Consider the following 15,000-nt stretch of genomic DNA (forward strand, 5'->3'; position numbering starts at 1 on the left):
TGTCTGTGAGTAACTGTGTGATAGTGATGATGTTTAGCCGCGATCTGAAAGTGTTTATAGAGGCGAGTGTCTGTATTAATAACACAGATGTGTGTGTGTGTGTGTGTGTGTGCAGCTGCAGATGAGCGGATGTGAGTCCGAGGGAAACTCTTGAGTTGTTCAGCTCAGGCGTTTGAGGAAGTGGATGTTGAAAGTGCTTAGAAAGAGCCAAATGCAGCGCTGACAGGAAACGCATCACTGCTGAAACAGGAAGTGGAGTTTTCTAGTGGAGACACCTGAGGTCGTGTGTTTAATTCAGGGTGAGTCTTCATGTGAGGCGGCCTCAGGTTGGGTTTGGAATAACAGATGCTCGTAATACTCAATGCCAACTCTGAATTATGGCAAATATCCAGTTCTGAAAAGTAAAGGAGGCACTTGTGAGAAACCGGAAGTGACAATTGGGACTCCATACTGTCTCATGAACTTTGACCTCATTGTCATAAGTCCAGAAAAGTGTGAGTGCACATGGGTCTAGATCAATGCTCTATCGCCCTGCCGCAGTGTGTGTGTGTGTGTGTGTGTTCCTCTGTCCTGCGTCAGCGATCTGTTGATCTGTGGATGGATTCACTGCTGCTTTACTTCAGTGTGTGAGTGTGTGAGTGTGTGTGTGTACTTCAGTGTGTGTGTACTTCAGTGTGTGTGTACTTCAGTGTGTGTGTGTACTTCAGTGTGTGTGTACTTCAGTGTGTGTGTACTTCAGTGTGTGTGTACTTCAGTGTGTGTGTACTTCAGTGTGTGTACTTCAGTGTGTGTACTTCAGTGTGTGTACTTCAGTGTGTGTACTTCAGTTGAGTGTGTGTGTGTGTTGATCTGTCGATGGATTCACTGCTGCTTTACTTCAGTGTGTGTGTACTTCAGTGTGTGTACTTCAGTTGAGTGTGTGTGTGTGTGTGTGTGTGTGTGTGTGTGTGTGTGTGTGTGTTGATCTGTGGATGGATTCACTGCTGCTGTACTTCAGAGTGTGTGTGTGTGTGTGTGTGTGTTGATCTGTGGATGGATTCACTGCTGCTGTACTTCAGAGTGTGTGTGTGTGTGTGTGTGTGTGTGTGTGTTGATCTGTGGATGGATTCACTGCTGCTGTACTTCAGTGTGTGTGTGTGTGTGTGTGTGTGTGTGTGTTGATCTGTGGATGGATTCACTGCTGCTGTACTTCAGTGTGTGTGTGTGTGTATGTGTGTGTGTTGATCTGTGGATGGATTCACTGCTGCTGTACTTCAGTGTGTGTGTGTGTGTGTGTGTGTGTGTGTGTGTACTCCAGTGTGTGTGCTTCAGTTGAGTGTGTGTGTGTGTTGATCTGTGGATGGATTCACTGCTGCTGTACTTCAGTGTGTGTGTGTGTGTGTGTGTGTGTGTGTGTGTGTGTGTGTGTGTGTGTTGATCTGTGGATGGATTCACTGCTGCTGTACTTCAGTGTGTGTGTGTGTGTGTGTGTGTGTGTGTGTGTGTGTTGATCTGTGGATGGATTCACTGCTGCTGTACTTCAGTGCTGTTCCTGTGTTTGATGTGACGGTCCTGTAAGAGTTCTGCTCAGAATCATGATTATCTGACTGTGTTTACTTGACATCAAACTAAATTCATTCAAAAACATGATGGTTGCTGTAATTCTGCCAATCTCTACACACTCTTCTATTTACCAGGAGAATATCGATGCTGCTTTTGGTTATACAATGAGTGAGAGTGTATATTCATGAGTATGGGGGAGAGTATGGGGGAGAGTATGGAGGGAGAGTATGGGGGAGAGTGTGGGGCGAGAGTATGGGCGTGAGTATGGGCGTGAGTATGGGCGTGAGTATGGGGGAGAGTATGGGCGAGAGTATGGGGGAGAGTGTGGGGGAGAGTATGGCGGAGAGTAAGGCGCGAGAGTGTGGGGGAGAGTGTGGGGGAGAGTATGGGGGAGAGTATGGGGGAGAGTATGGGCGAGAGTATGGGCGAGAGTATGGGGGAGAGTATGGGCGAGAGTATGGGGGAGAGTATGGAGGGAGAGTATGGGGGAGAGTGTGGGGCGAGAGTATGGGCGTGAGTATGGGGGAGAGTATGGGGGAGAGTATGGGCGAGAGTGTGGGGGAGAGTATGGGGGAGAGTATGGGCGAGAGTATGGGGGAGAGTGTGGGGGAGAGTATGGGGGGGAGAGTATGGGCGAGAGTATGGCGGAGAGTAAGGCGCGAGAGTGTGGGGGAGAGTGTGGGGGAGAGTATGGGGGAGAGTATGGGCGAGAGTGTGGGCGAGAGTATGGGGGAGAGTATGGGCGAGAGTATGGGGGAGAGTATGGAGTGAGAGTATGGAGTGAGTATGGGCGAGAGTATGGGCGAGAGTATGGGCGAGAGTATGGGCGAGAGTATGGGCGAGAGTATGGGCGAGAGTATGGGCGAGAGTATGGGCGAGAGTATGGGCGAGAGTATGGGCGAGAGTATGGGCGAGAGTATGGGCGAGAGTATGGGCGAGAGTATGGAGTGAGAGTATGGGCGAGAGTATGGGGGAGAGTATGGGGGAGAGTATGGGGGAGAGTATGGGGGAGAGTATGGGCGAGAGTATGGGCGAGAGTATGGGCGAGAGTATGGGCGAGAGTATGGGCGAGAGTATGGAGTGAGAGTATGGGCGAGAGTATGGGCGAGAGTATGGGCGAGAGTATGGGCGAGAGTATGGGCGAGAGTATGGGCGAGAGTATGGGCGAGAGTATGGGCGAGAGTATGGGCGAGAGTATGGGCGAGAGTATGGAGTGGGAGTATGGGGGAGAGTATGAGGGAGAGTATGGAGGGAGAGTATGGGGGAGAGTGTGGCGGAGAGTGTGGGGGAGAGTGTGGCGGAGAGTGTGGGGCGAGAGTGTGGGGGAGAGTGTGGGGGAGAGTATGGGGGGGGGAGTATGGGCGAGAGTATGGCGGAGAGTAAGGCGCGAGAGTGTGGGGGAGAGTATGGGGGGGAGAGTATGGGCGAGAGTATGGGCGAGAGTATGGAGTGGGAGTATGGGGGAGAGTATGAGGGAGAGTATGGGGGAGAGTATGAGGGAGAGTATGGAGGGAGAGTATGGGGGAGAGTGTGGCGGAGAGTGTGGGGCGAGAGTGTGGGGGAGAGTGTGGGGGAGAGTATGGGGGGGGGGTATGGGCGAGAGTATGGCGGAGAGTAAGGCGCGAGAGTGTGGGGGAGAGTATGGGGGGGAGAGTATGGGGGAGAGTATGGGGGAGAGTATGGGCGAGAGTATGGGGGAGAGTATGGGCGAGAGTATGGGGGAGAGTATGGGCGAGAGTATGGAGTGAGAGTATGGGCGAGAGTATGGGGGAGAGTATGGGGGAGAGTATGGGCAAGAGTATGGAGTGAGAGTATGGGCGAGAGTATGGGCGAGAGTATGGGGGAGAGTATGGGCGAGAGTATGGGCGAGAGTATGGAGTGAGAGTATGGGCGAGAGTATGGGCGAGAGTATGGCGGAGAGTGTGGGGCGAGAGTGTGGGGGAGAGTATGGGCGAGAGTATGGAGTGAGAGTATGGGGGGGAGTATGGGGGAGAGTATGAGGGAGAGTATGGAGGGAGAGTATGGGCGAGAGTATGGCGGAGAGTATGGGCGAGAGTGTGGGGGAGAGTATGGGGGAGAGTATGGGGGGGGGGAGTATGGGCGAGAGTATGGCGGAGAGTAAGGCGCGAGAGTGTGGGGGAGAGTATGGGGGAGAGTATGGGGGGGGGGAGTATGGGCGAGAGTATGGCGGAGAGTAAGGCGCGAGAGTGTGGGGGAGAGTATGGGGGGGAGAGTATAGGGGAGAGTATGGGCGAGAGTATGGGGGAGAGTATGGGCGAGAGTATGGAGTGAGAGTATGGGCGAGAGTATGGGCGAGAGTATGGGCGAGAGTATGGGCGAGAGTATGGGGGAGAGTATGGGGGAGAGTATGGAGTGAGAGTATGGGCGAGAGTATGGGCGAGAGTATGGGCGAGAGTATGGGCGAGAGTATGGGCGAGAGTATGGAGTGAGAGTATGGGCGAGAGTATGGGGGAGAGTATGGGGGAGAGTATGGGCGAGAGTATGGGCGAGAGTATGGAGTGAGAGTATGGGCGAGAGTATGGGCGAGAGTATGGGGGAGAGTATGGGGGAGAGTATGGGCGAGAGTATGGAGTGAGAGTATGGGCGAGAGTATGGGCGAGAGTATGGCGGAGAGTGTGGGGCGAGAGTATGGGGGGAGAGTATGGGCGAGAGTATGGGGGGAGAGTATGGGCGTGAGTATGGGGTGAGAGTATGGGGTGAGAGTATGGGGTGAGAGTATGGGGTGAGAGTATGGGGTGAGAGTATGGGGTGAGAGTATGGGGTGAGAGTATGGGGTGAGAGTATGGGGTGAGAGTATGGGGTGAGAGTATGGGGGAGAGTATGGGGAGAGTATGGAGTGAGAGTATGGGCGAGAGTATGGGCGAGAGTATGGGGAGAGTATGGGGAGAGTATGGGGTGAGAGTATGGGGGAGAGTATGGGCGAGAGTATGGGGGAGAGTATGGGGGAGAGTATGGGGGAGAGTATGGAGTGAGAGTATGGGCGAGAGTATGGGCGAGAGTATGGAGTGAGAGTGTGGGCGAGAGTGTGGGCGAGAGTGTGGGCGAGAGTGTGGGCGAGAGTGTGGGCGAGAGTGTGGGCGGGAGTGTGGGCGGGAGTGTGGGCGGGAGTGTGGGCGGGAGTGTGGGCGGGAGTGTGGGGGAGAGTGTGGGGGAGAGTGTGGGGGAGAGTGTGGGGGAGAGTATGGGGGGGGGAGGGCGAGAGTATGGCGGAGAGTAAGGCGCGAGAGTGTGGGGGAGAGTATGGGGGGGAGAGTATGGGCGAGAGTATGGGCGAGAGTATGGGGGAGAGTATGGGCGAGAGTATGGAGTGAGAGTATGGGGGAGAGTATGGGGGAGAGTATGGGCGAGAGTATGGAGTGAGAGTATGGGCGAGAGTATGGGGGAGAGTATGGGCGAGAGTATGGGCGAGAGTATGGAGTGAGAGTATGGGCGAGAGTATGGGCGAGAGTATGGCGGAGAGTGTGGGGCGAGAGTGTGGGGGAGAGTATGGGCGAGAGTATGGAGTGAGAGTATGGGGGGGAGTATGGGGGAGAGTATGAGGGAGAGTATGGAGGGAGAGTATGGGCGAGAGTATGGCGGAGAGTATGGGCGAGAGTGTGGGGGAGAGTATGGGGGAGAGTATGGGGGGGGGAGTATGGGCGAGAGTATGGCGGAGAGTAAGGCGCGAGAGTGTGGGGGAGAGTATGGGGGGGAGAGTATAGGGGAGAGTATGGGCGAGAGTATGGGCGAGAGTATGGGGGAGAGTATGGGCGAGAGTATGGAGTGAGAGTATGGGCGAGAGTATGGGCGAGAGTATGGGCGAGAGTATGGGGGAGAGTATGGGGGAGAGTATGGGGAGAGTATGGGGGAGAGTATGGGGAGAGTATGGGGGAGAGTATGGGGGAGAGTATGGGGGAGAGTATGGGGGAGAGTATGGAGTGAGAGTATGGAGGAGAGTATGGAGTGAGAGTATGGGCGAGAGTATGGGGGAGAGTATGGAGTGAGAGTATGGGGGAGAGTATGGGGAGAGTATGGGGAGAGTATGGGGAGAGTATGGGGGAGAGTATTGGGGAGAGTATGGGCGAGAGTATGGAGTGAGAGTATGGGGGAGAGTATGGGGAGAGTATGGAGTGAGAGTATGGGGGAGAGTATGGGGGAGAGTATGGGCGAGAGTATGGAGTGAGAGTATGGAGTGAGAGTATGGAGTGAGAGTATGGAGTGAGAGTATGGGGAGAGTATGGAGTGAGAGTATGGGGAGAGTATGGAGTGAGAGTATGGGCGAGAGTATGGGGAGAGTATGGGGAGAGTATGGGGAGAGTATGGGGAGAGTATGGAGTGAGAGTATGGGGGAGAGTATGGGGGAGAGTATGGGGAGAGTATGGAGTGAGAGTATGGGGGAGAGTATGGGGGAGAGTATGGGGGAGAGTATGGGGAGAGTATGGGGGAGAGTATGGGCGAGAGTATGGGCGAGAGTATGGGGGAGAGTATGGAGTGAGAGTATGGAGTGAGAGTATGGAGGAGAGTATGGAGTGAGAGTATGGGCGAGAGTATGGGGGAGAGTATGGGGAGAGTATGGGGGAGAGTATGGGGGAGAGTATGGGGGAGAGTATGGGGAGAGTATGGGGAGAGTATGGGGGAGAGTATGGGGGAGAGTATGGGGAGAGTATGGGGGAGAGTATGGGGAGAGTATGGGCGAGAGTATGGGCGAGAGTATGGAGTGAGAGTATGGGCGAGAGTATGGAGTGAGAGTATGGGCGAGAGTATGGAGTGAGAGTATGGGCGAGAGTATGGAGTGAGAGTATGGGCGAGAGTATGGGCGAGAGTATGGAGTGAGAGTATGGAGTGAGAGTATGGGCGAGAGTATGGGCGAGAGTATGGGCGAGAGTATGGAGTGAGAGTATGGAGTGAGAGTATGGAGTGAGAGTATGGAGTGAGAGTATGGGGGAGAGTATGGGGGAGAGTATGGAGTGAGAGTATGGAGTGAGAGTATGGAGTGAGAGTATGGGGGAGAGTATGGAGTGAGAGTATGGGGAGAGTATGGGGAGAGTATGGGGGAGAGTATGGGGAGTATGGGGAGAGTATGGGGGAGAGTATGGAGTGAGAGTATGGGGGAGAGTATGGAGTTAGAGTATGGGCGAGAGTATGGAGTGAGAGTATGGGGAGAGAGTATGGGAAGAGTATGGAGTGAGAGTATGGAGTGAGAGTATGGGGGAGAGTATGGAGTGAGAGTATGGAGTGAGAGTATGGGCGAGAGTATGGGCGAGAGTATGGAGTGAGAGTATGGAGTGAGAGTATGGAGTGAGAGTATGGGCGAGAGTATGGAGTGAGAGTATGGGCGAGAGTATGGGCGAGAGTATGGAGTGAGAGTATGGGCGAGAGTATGGAGTGAGAGTATGGAGTGAGAGTATGGAGTGAGAGTATGGAGTGAGAGTATGGAGTGAGAGTATGGAGTGAGAGTATGGGGGAGAGTATGGAGTGAGAGTATGGGGAGAGTATGGGGGAGAGTATGGGGAGAGTATGGGGAGAGTATGGGGGAGAGTATGGAGTGAGAGTATGGGGGAGAGTATGGAGTGAGAGTATGGGCGAGAGTATGGAGTGAGAGTATGGGGAGAGAGTATGGGAAGAGTATGGAGTGAGAGTATGGAGTGAGAGTATGGGGGAGAGTATGGAGTGAGAGTATGGGCGAGAGTATGGAGTGAGAGTATGGAGTGAGAGTATGGAGTGAGAGTATGGAGTGAGAGTATGGAGTGAGAGTATGGAGTGAGAGTATGGAGTGAGAGTATGGAGTGAGAGTATGGAGTGAGAGTATGGAGTGAGAGTATGGAGTGAGAGTATGGAGTGAGAGTATGGAGTGAGAGTATGGAGTGAGAGTGAGTATGAGTGTGTGTGTTTGTGAATATGAGTGTGTTTGTGAGTATGAGTGTGTGAGTATGAGTGTGTGAGTATGAGTGTGTGAGTATGAGTGTGTGAGTATGAGTGTGTGAGTATGAGTGTGTGAGTATGAGTGTGTGAGTGTGAGTGTGTGTGAGTGTGAGTGTGTATGAGTGTGTATGAGTATGAGTGTGTTTGTGAGTATGAGTGTGTTTGTGAGTATGATGTTTTATTTATTTTGAACAGACATTTAGTGCAAATTACAGTTTGTTCCACCTCACAGCATTCAGTCTCCCTGAGGTAGTTGTGCAGTGCAGCCTCATATAGAATAATAAAAAATAAAACTTGTGCAGAGATTAGTTTACACTCCTGTAGTGTGTTCCTGCTGAGCTCCGGTGATTGACAGGTCTGGATGATGTCCTCTGCCCTCTACCCCTCATTATAGCAGTGGAAACCACTTAAAGTACTCCGTCATTTATGGTCATACAGAGAAGAGTAATGCATCGACCGTTCAAGATTTCAAGGGTCTGTTATTATTTGTGTACAGTACACTCACAATAACAACAAATCATTGTGCGTTTGTAAAACAAACAGGATGCCGCTTTCTGTCGTCCCAGTTCCCTCTCAGTGAAGTTTGTGGAGCGTGTAAAAAATTAATCGAAACTCAGAGTATGAGCTACTGGCAAACTCTTGAGTGCTTATGAAATCTTGTTTTGTGTTGGTGCGTAAATCGTCTCTTCTTCTACTCTTTTTCCTCTTGTAGTGGTTAGCAAACAGCATTGCATTACCGTGCGCCCCCTTCTGGACTGGAGTGTGTATCGCGTCTGACTGCATGAACCCAACCGTGAATACATGTACCGTTACACCGCTAATTTATATATATATGTATGTATGCAAATGTGTGTCTGTATATAATATGTATGCGTGTGTGTTTATATATAGATATCTTTTTTTTTTCCCGTTATACTGAGATGTACTTCACAATATGGAAGAAAATATTTGTCACTAATTACATTTAAAAATTTAGATAAATATTTTATTATGAACATAATAACATTTAATTAAAATGATTCAATGAAATAATTAAAATAATTAAGTTTCAAGAACTGAGTTTTCCAGTAGGTCATCATTATTTTAAACTGTTTCTCAGTGTGTGTTTGTGCCGGAAACGTTTCTTCTGGTCTGATTTGTGAGCGGTCGTGGAGGAAGTGAACGAGCGATCTGTTGTTTCCTCAGTTCCTGCACGTGTTCTCGCTGAAACACTCGTGTTCGCGGGTTTACTCGCAGGAGTGATGAGAGATGGTGAGAGTTTCACCGGGTCGTTTCTTCACTTCATCAGATCGAGCTCGTGTCGCTCTCGGTTCTCTCGCTGACTGTGACTCGGGTTGATGATATCAAACGTCACATGACCTCAGATCGGCGAGGAACAGTGAACATCTGTCCAGGTGAGCAGAGGTTTGATGGGATGTTTGATTAAATCCTCAGTTATCCCGGTTTCTTCCCACGGCGGGATGTCCGGTTCTGAGCCCGTTGCCGTGACGACCTGCATGTGTTTTGTGGATGTGAATCCCTGAGTGTGACGGATGCAGTTCAGGCTGTCATCAGGTGTCCTGCGCGGTGACCTTTGACCCGTGTGGTGCAGATCAGATAGATGTGTGTGTGTGTTTGAGAGGAGAGTGTGTGTGTGTGTGTGTTTGAGAGGAGAGTGTGTGAGAGTGTGTGTGTGTGTGTGTGTGTGTGTGTGTTTGAGAGGAGAGTGTGTGAGAGTATGTGTGTGTGTGTGTGTGAGATTGAGTGTGTGTGTGTTTGTTATTGTGATTTTTGAGGACAGAAATGTGTATAATGACGTGGGTATTACACTGGTATTACAACATGAACGTGATTTATCTGAACATTTCCTGAGTCATCACACTAAACAGTGTTTTATTAAATATGTAAAACTGCATAAAGTTTCCTGTGATGGGTAGGTTTAGGGGTCGGGTTAGTGTGTGTGTGTGTGTGTGTGTGTGTGTGTGTGTGTGTGTGTGAGTGTGATGGGTAGGTTTAGGGGTCGGGTTAGTGTGTATGTGTGTGTGTGTGTGTGTGTGTGTGTGTGTGAGTGTGATGGGTAGGTTTAGGGGTCGGGTTAGTGTGTGTGTGTGTGTGTGTGTGTGTGTGTGTGTGATGGGTAGGTTTAGGGGTCGGGTTAGTGTGTGTGTGTGTGTGTGTGTGTGTGTGTGAGAGAGAGAGAGAGTGTGAGTGTGAGTGTGTGTGAGAGTGTAAGCAACAACTTACTTAATTTAGATTTATTTGGCCGCAAAACAAAACATAATATCTTATGGCACTTTACTCATCTAGTAAATGCTCCTTGATTTAAGAATATTTAGATGGATGGACTGGAAACAAGACAGAAACACTAAGTAAGAAAAACATTTTTTGCAGTGTATTCTTAAATGATGAAAGTTGAATGATCTCCATTGATTAGCCCTGCGTTGTAACGGAGTGTGTGTGTCTGCAGTGGTGTCGGAGTGTGTGTGTCTGCAGTGGTGTGTAACGGAGTGTGTGTGTCTGCAGTGGTGTGTATTGGAGTGTGTTGTGTCTGCAGTGGTGTGTATTGGAGTGTGTGTGTCTGCAGTGGTGTGTATTGGAGTGTGTGTGTCTGCAGTGGTGTTTAACGGAGTGTGTGTGTCTGCAGTGGTGTTTAGACCGGCGTGATGGCGGAGGAGCGATGTCCGCAGCTGGTGGATTACTTCGTGGTGGCGGGTCTGGCGAGCGACTCCTCCCCGCGGGTCGAGGAGGGTCATCAGAGGGGCGTTCGGGCGCTGCAGCCCGTCACAGACCTCGCAGTGATCGCCCGAGGGCTCGGAGAGGACGTCCCCGAGGGCTTCACATGCATCGAGAAAACACAAGCCGGCCACCCGGCGGAGCTGAGCGCAGGACTGATGAACAACACACACATGTTCCTGTGCTACAGGAGAGGATACGACAAGCCTCCGATCGTAGAGCTCGGGTGAGACACACTGAAACTTCTAGAAAAACTGAACATTTTCGATTGAAAAATAGTATCTTGAATGTAACTCGACACCCTTGCCTCATTTAGTATGCGCCGTTCTATGAATATGCAAATGAGCCCCGCCTCCACTCACTCCCTCAGCTCAGAGATCCACTGGTTGACGATCACACGTTGATCTGATTGGTTACAAGGTAGTTTGTGACGTCAGAAACACCAGCGATTTCACACCGTGTTTTTTTTTTTTGGGTTCACTGCAGTTCTAAAGGTACAATATGTAAGTTTTTCGCATTTTCAAAACAATAACAAAGACGAAGCTTGATGATGCTATGAAGGAGAGTGGAACTATGGGAGATGTCGTTTTCACCGTCCAGAGATGTGTGGAGTTCACGAATCATAGAAATGATATATCAGCTAATAAATTACTTTTTGTAAAACCTGTACGCTTGATCACACTAGTTTATATCATCGTAATGAATTAGCAGCGAGGAACGTGAAATGTAATGCTATTAGCCTTTTACTGATATGCGACTGTTTGTCAAATGATGTGGTGGGTTAATGCTGTGCAGTTTTACACGTTTAAAACAATCGTACTAAAAGTAATGTAATGGCTAAATATTTTTTAAAACACCACGCTGATATTGATCCTTGTTTTATTTCTCCGTTTGTCCCAAAGCCTGCTTGCCTACGCAGTTGAGCTACGTTTTTTTGGATTATCTGAACTTGCCAATCAATAATCGTGAACCATGATGACTGAACGACACAACAGCGCGTGCGAGATGCTGTATCATAGATATATAAACAGTGAGGAAAATAAGTATTTGAACACCCTGCTATTTTGCAAGTTCTCCCACTTGGAAATCATGGAGGGGTCTGAAATTGTCATCGTAGGTGCATGTCCACTGTGAGAGACATAATCTAAAAAAAAAAATCCAGAAATCACAATATATGATTTTTTAACTATTTATTTGTATGATACAGCTGCAAATAAGTATTTGAACACCTGTCTATCAGCTAGAATTCTGACCCTCAAAGACCTGTTAGTCTGCCTTTAAAATGTCCACCTCCACTCCATTTATTATCCTAAATTAGATGCACCTGTTTGAGGTCGTTAGCTGCATAAAGACACCTGTCCACCCCATTCAATCAGTAAGAATCCAACTACTAACATGGCCAAGACCAAAGAGCTGTCCAAAGACACTAGAGACAAAATTGTACACCTCCACAAGGCTGGAAAGGGCTACGGGGAAATTGCCAAGCAGCTTGGTGAAAAAAGGTCCACTGTTGGAGCAATCATTAGAAAATGGAAGAAGCTAAACATGACTGTCAATCTCCCTCGGACTGGGGCTCCATGCAAGATCTCACCTCGTGGGGTCTCAATGATCCTAAGAAAGGTGAGAAATCAGCCCAGAACTACACGGCAGGAGCTGGTCAATGACCTGAAAAGAGCTGGGACCACCGTTTCCAAGGTTACTGTTGGTAATACACTAAGACGTCATGGTTTGAAATCATGCATGGCACGGAAGGTTCCCCTGCTTAAACCAGCACATGTCAAGGCCGTCTTAAGTTTGCCAATGACCATTTGGATGATCCAGAGGAGTCATGGGAGAAAGTCATGTGGTCAGATGAGACCAAAATAGAACTTTTTGGTCATAATTCCACTAAACGTGTTTGGAGGAAGAAGAATGATGAGTACCATCCCAAGAACACCATCCCTACTGTGAAGCATGGGGGGGGTAGCATCATGCTTTGGGGGTGTTTTTCTGCACATGGGACAGGGCGACTGCACTGTATTAAGGAGAGGATGACCGGGGCCATGTATTGCGAGATTTTGGGGAACAACCTCCTTCCCTCAGTTAGAGCATTGAAGATGGGTCGAGGCTGGGTCTTCCAACATGACAATGACCCGAAGCACACAGCCAGGATAACCAAGGAGTGGCTCTGTAAGAAGCATATCAAGGTTCTGGCGTGGCCTAGCCAGTCTCCAGACCTAAACCCAATAGAGAATCTTTGGAGGGAGCTCAAACTCTGTGTTTCTCAGCGACAGCCCAGAAACCTGACTGATCTAGAGAAGATCTGTGTGGAGGAGTGGGCCAACATCCCTCCTCAGTGTGTGCAAACCTGGTGAAAAACTACAGGAAACGTTTGACCTCTGTAATTGCAAACAAAGGCTACTGTACCAAATATTAACATTGATTTTCTCAGGTGTTCAAATACTTATTTGCAGCTGTATCATACAAATAAATAGTTAAAAAATCATACATTGTGATTTCTGGATTTTTTTTTTTATATTATGTCTCTCACAGTGGACATGCACCTACGATGACAATTTCAGACCCCTCCATGATTTCCAAGTGGAAGAACTTGCAAAATAGCAGGGTGTTCAAATACTTATATTCCTCACTGTACATAGATCTCATTAGCGGATTATGTATAGCAGCCCACTGAACCAATCTTTAATGGGGCATCTATGTGTGTATATATATATATAATATGGTTTCTACAAGTGTAAACCCAGCCATTATTTAAAACTGGAATTTCTCTTGATTTACAAATCCTTGGGAACTTTTGGGATACTGTGAGTACACAACTGTAGGAAATATATCACACTGTGCAAGTGGTTTATTACATAAATATTTTATTACAAAAATCTTACATATTGTACCTTTTAAGGAGAAAATACTCAGCAATGGTGTCGACTTATGAATTTACACATGGTTTGTCTTAAAGCGTATTAAAAACACCACGTAGACACTTAAACAACATTAAAAGATGGATTTTCAACACAGGAGGACTTTAATAAAGGGATACAAGGAGACATTTACAAGCAAAATAGTTTAATCTATTAGTGTACAATATAGACACAAATATCATTAAAGGTCCCATGACATGAAAATGTCACTTTATGAGGTTTTTTAACCTTAATATGAGTTCCCCTAGCCTGCCTATGGTCCCCCAGTGGCTAGACGTTTTGATAGGTGCAAACCAAGCCTATTTTTGAGAAAATGAAAGCTCAGACTGGGAATTTAGAATCTTTCCCTAATGTCGTCATACGGTGAAAGGTCACCTCCCCTTTCTCTTCTTTGCCCGCAAAGAGAATTTTGCCGCCCATGAGAAAATGAGCGGCACGAGCACGATATTGGTTTTTCCTCGAGAGACATCATGGCTTGCAAACGAGCGAAGCATGGCAGTCGCTCAGTGTTTGGATGTACAAATCAACACAAAGGTATTGTTTTAGTTCCTTCATCCGAGCCTCTGAAGAACCAGTGGGTTATGGGAATGTCTGATGTGTAATTGTTCAAGTTCAGACAGATAATCTTTCTCTCAAAGTCGTTCAATACTGTTTATGCATCAGTAAATCAAGCCAGTGACTAAACGATCAACTTCACGTCGTTTCTCTAAATAATCTTACTTATGCTGTGATTAATATATATACAGAAAGCGATCAAAGAACAATCCCTTTCCAATCGCCCAAGCTGTCAATCACACAGCGCGAGTTTATCTGGACACTTGCCGAAACTCGTTGTGAAATCAATGACGCTGTTACACTGCACAACGAAGCTCTTACTGTACTTACCTCATGTTTGCATTGGTGAATTCATTAGTGAGAGTACAGAAACTGCGTTGCAATGATAAGATCTTCATTCACGAGATCAACAGACTGTCATCTGCTCAATGCTCATCACTGCAACCTTTTATGTGATGGGAATAGATCTAAATACTTAAACTTCTCACGATTCGTTAATCCTGATAGCTGTAATAGTAAAAACGTATAATAGCTGTAATAGTAAAAGTTTTCGAGAGATTTCCACATGTAATGCTAGATATTTCATATGCAAGCATGTCAGCCAATCACAGCAGTGGGCATTTACACTGAAGTCTCACAGCCAATCACAGCAGTGGGCGTTTACACTGAAGTCTCACAGCCAATCACAGCAGTGGGCGTTTACACTGAAGTCTCACAGCAGCCAATCACAGCAGTGGGCGTTTACACTGAAGTCTCACAGCAGCCAATCACAGCAGTGGGCGTTTACACTGAAGTCTCACAGCAGCCAATCACAGCAGTGGGCGTTTACACTGAAGTCTCACAGCCAATCACAGCAGTGGGCGTTTACACTGAAGTCTCACAGCCAATCACAGCAGTGGGCGTTTACACTGAAGTCTCACAGCCAATCACAGCAGTGGGCGTTTACACTGAAGTCTCACAGCCAATCACAGCAGTGGGCGTTTACACTGAAGTCTCACAGCAGCCAATCACAGCAGTGGGCGTTTACACTGAAGTCTCACAGCCAATCACAGCAGTGGGCGTTTACACTGAAGTCTCACAGCCAATCACAGCAGTGGGCGTTTACACTGAAGTCTCACAGCAGACACGCCCCTTCAAACAGAGCGTCAAATCAGAGGCTAAAATCAGGCTAGGAAATATGCCTTTTATTTCTAAATTATTTAAAAAAAAAATCTTAAAAACATATTAACATTATAAGGGCACACCCCAGGAAACATTATAAAATAATAAAATAATCCATGTCATGGGACCTTTAAATCAATGCACTTACAAAATAAAATACTCTGCATTTCTCCTCTTCTCTAGTTCTCTT

The 15,000-nt window shown here is 48.2% G+C and overlaps 1 protein-coding gene across 3 annotated transcripts in view; it reads left to right on the forward strand.

The window, feature by feature from the left end:
• The window catches only part of dennd4b (DENN/MADD domain containing 4B), a 64,737-nt gene that overhangs the window by 5,395 nt on the left and 44,342 nt on the right, over positions 1-15,000 (forward strand). Inside the window, exons 2-3 of one of the 3 annotated variants that reach the window (XM_079894334.1) lie at positions 8,650-8,858; positions 10,088-10,402. In XM_079894334.1, the coding sequence (XP_079750460.1) occupies positions 10,107-10,402 (296 nt within the window). In that variant the 5' untranslated portion in view covers positions 8,650-8,858; positions 10,088-10,106. The remainder of the gene's footprint in view (positions 1-8,649; positions 8,859-10,087; positions 10,403-15,000) is intronic. The other 2 variants (XM_079894335.1, XM_079894333.1) reach the window with 2 other exon arrangements.

The sequence above is a fragment of the Squalius cephalus genome, assembly GCF_949319135.1.
Source record: "Squalius cephalus genome assembly, chromosome: 15".
Classification (NCBI taxonomy): Eukaryota; Metazoa; Chordata; class Actinopteri; order Cypriniformes; family Leuciscidae; genus Squalius; species Squalius cephalus.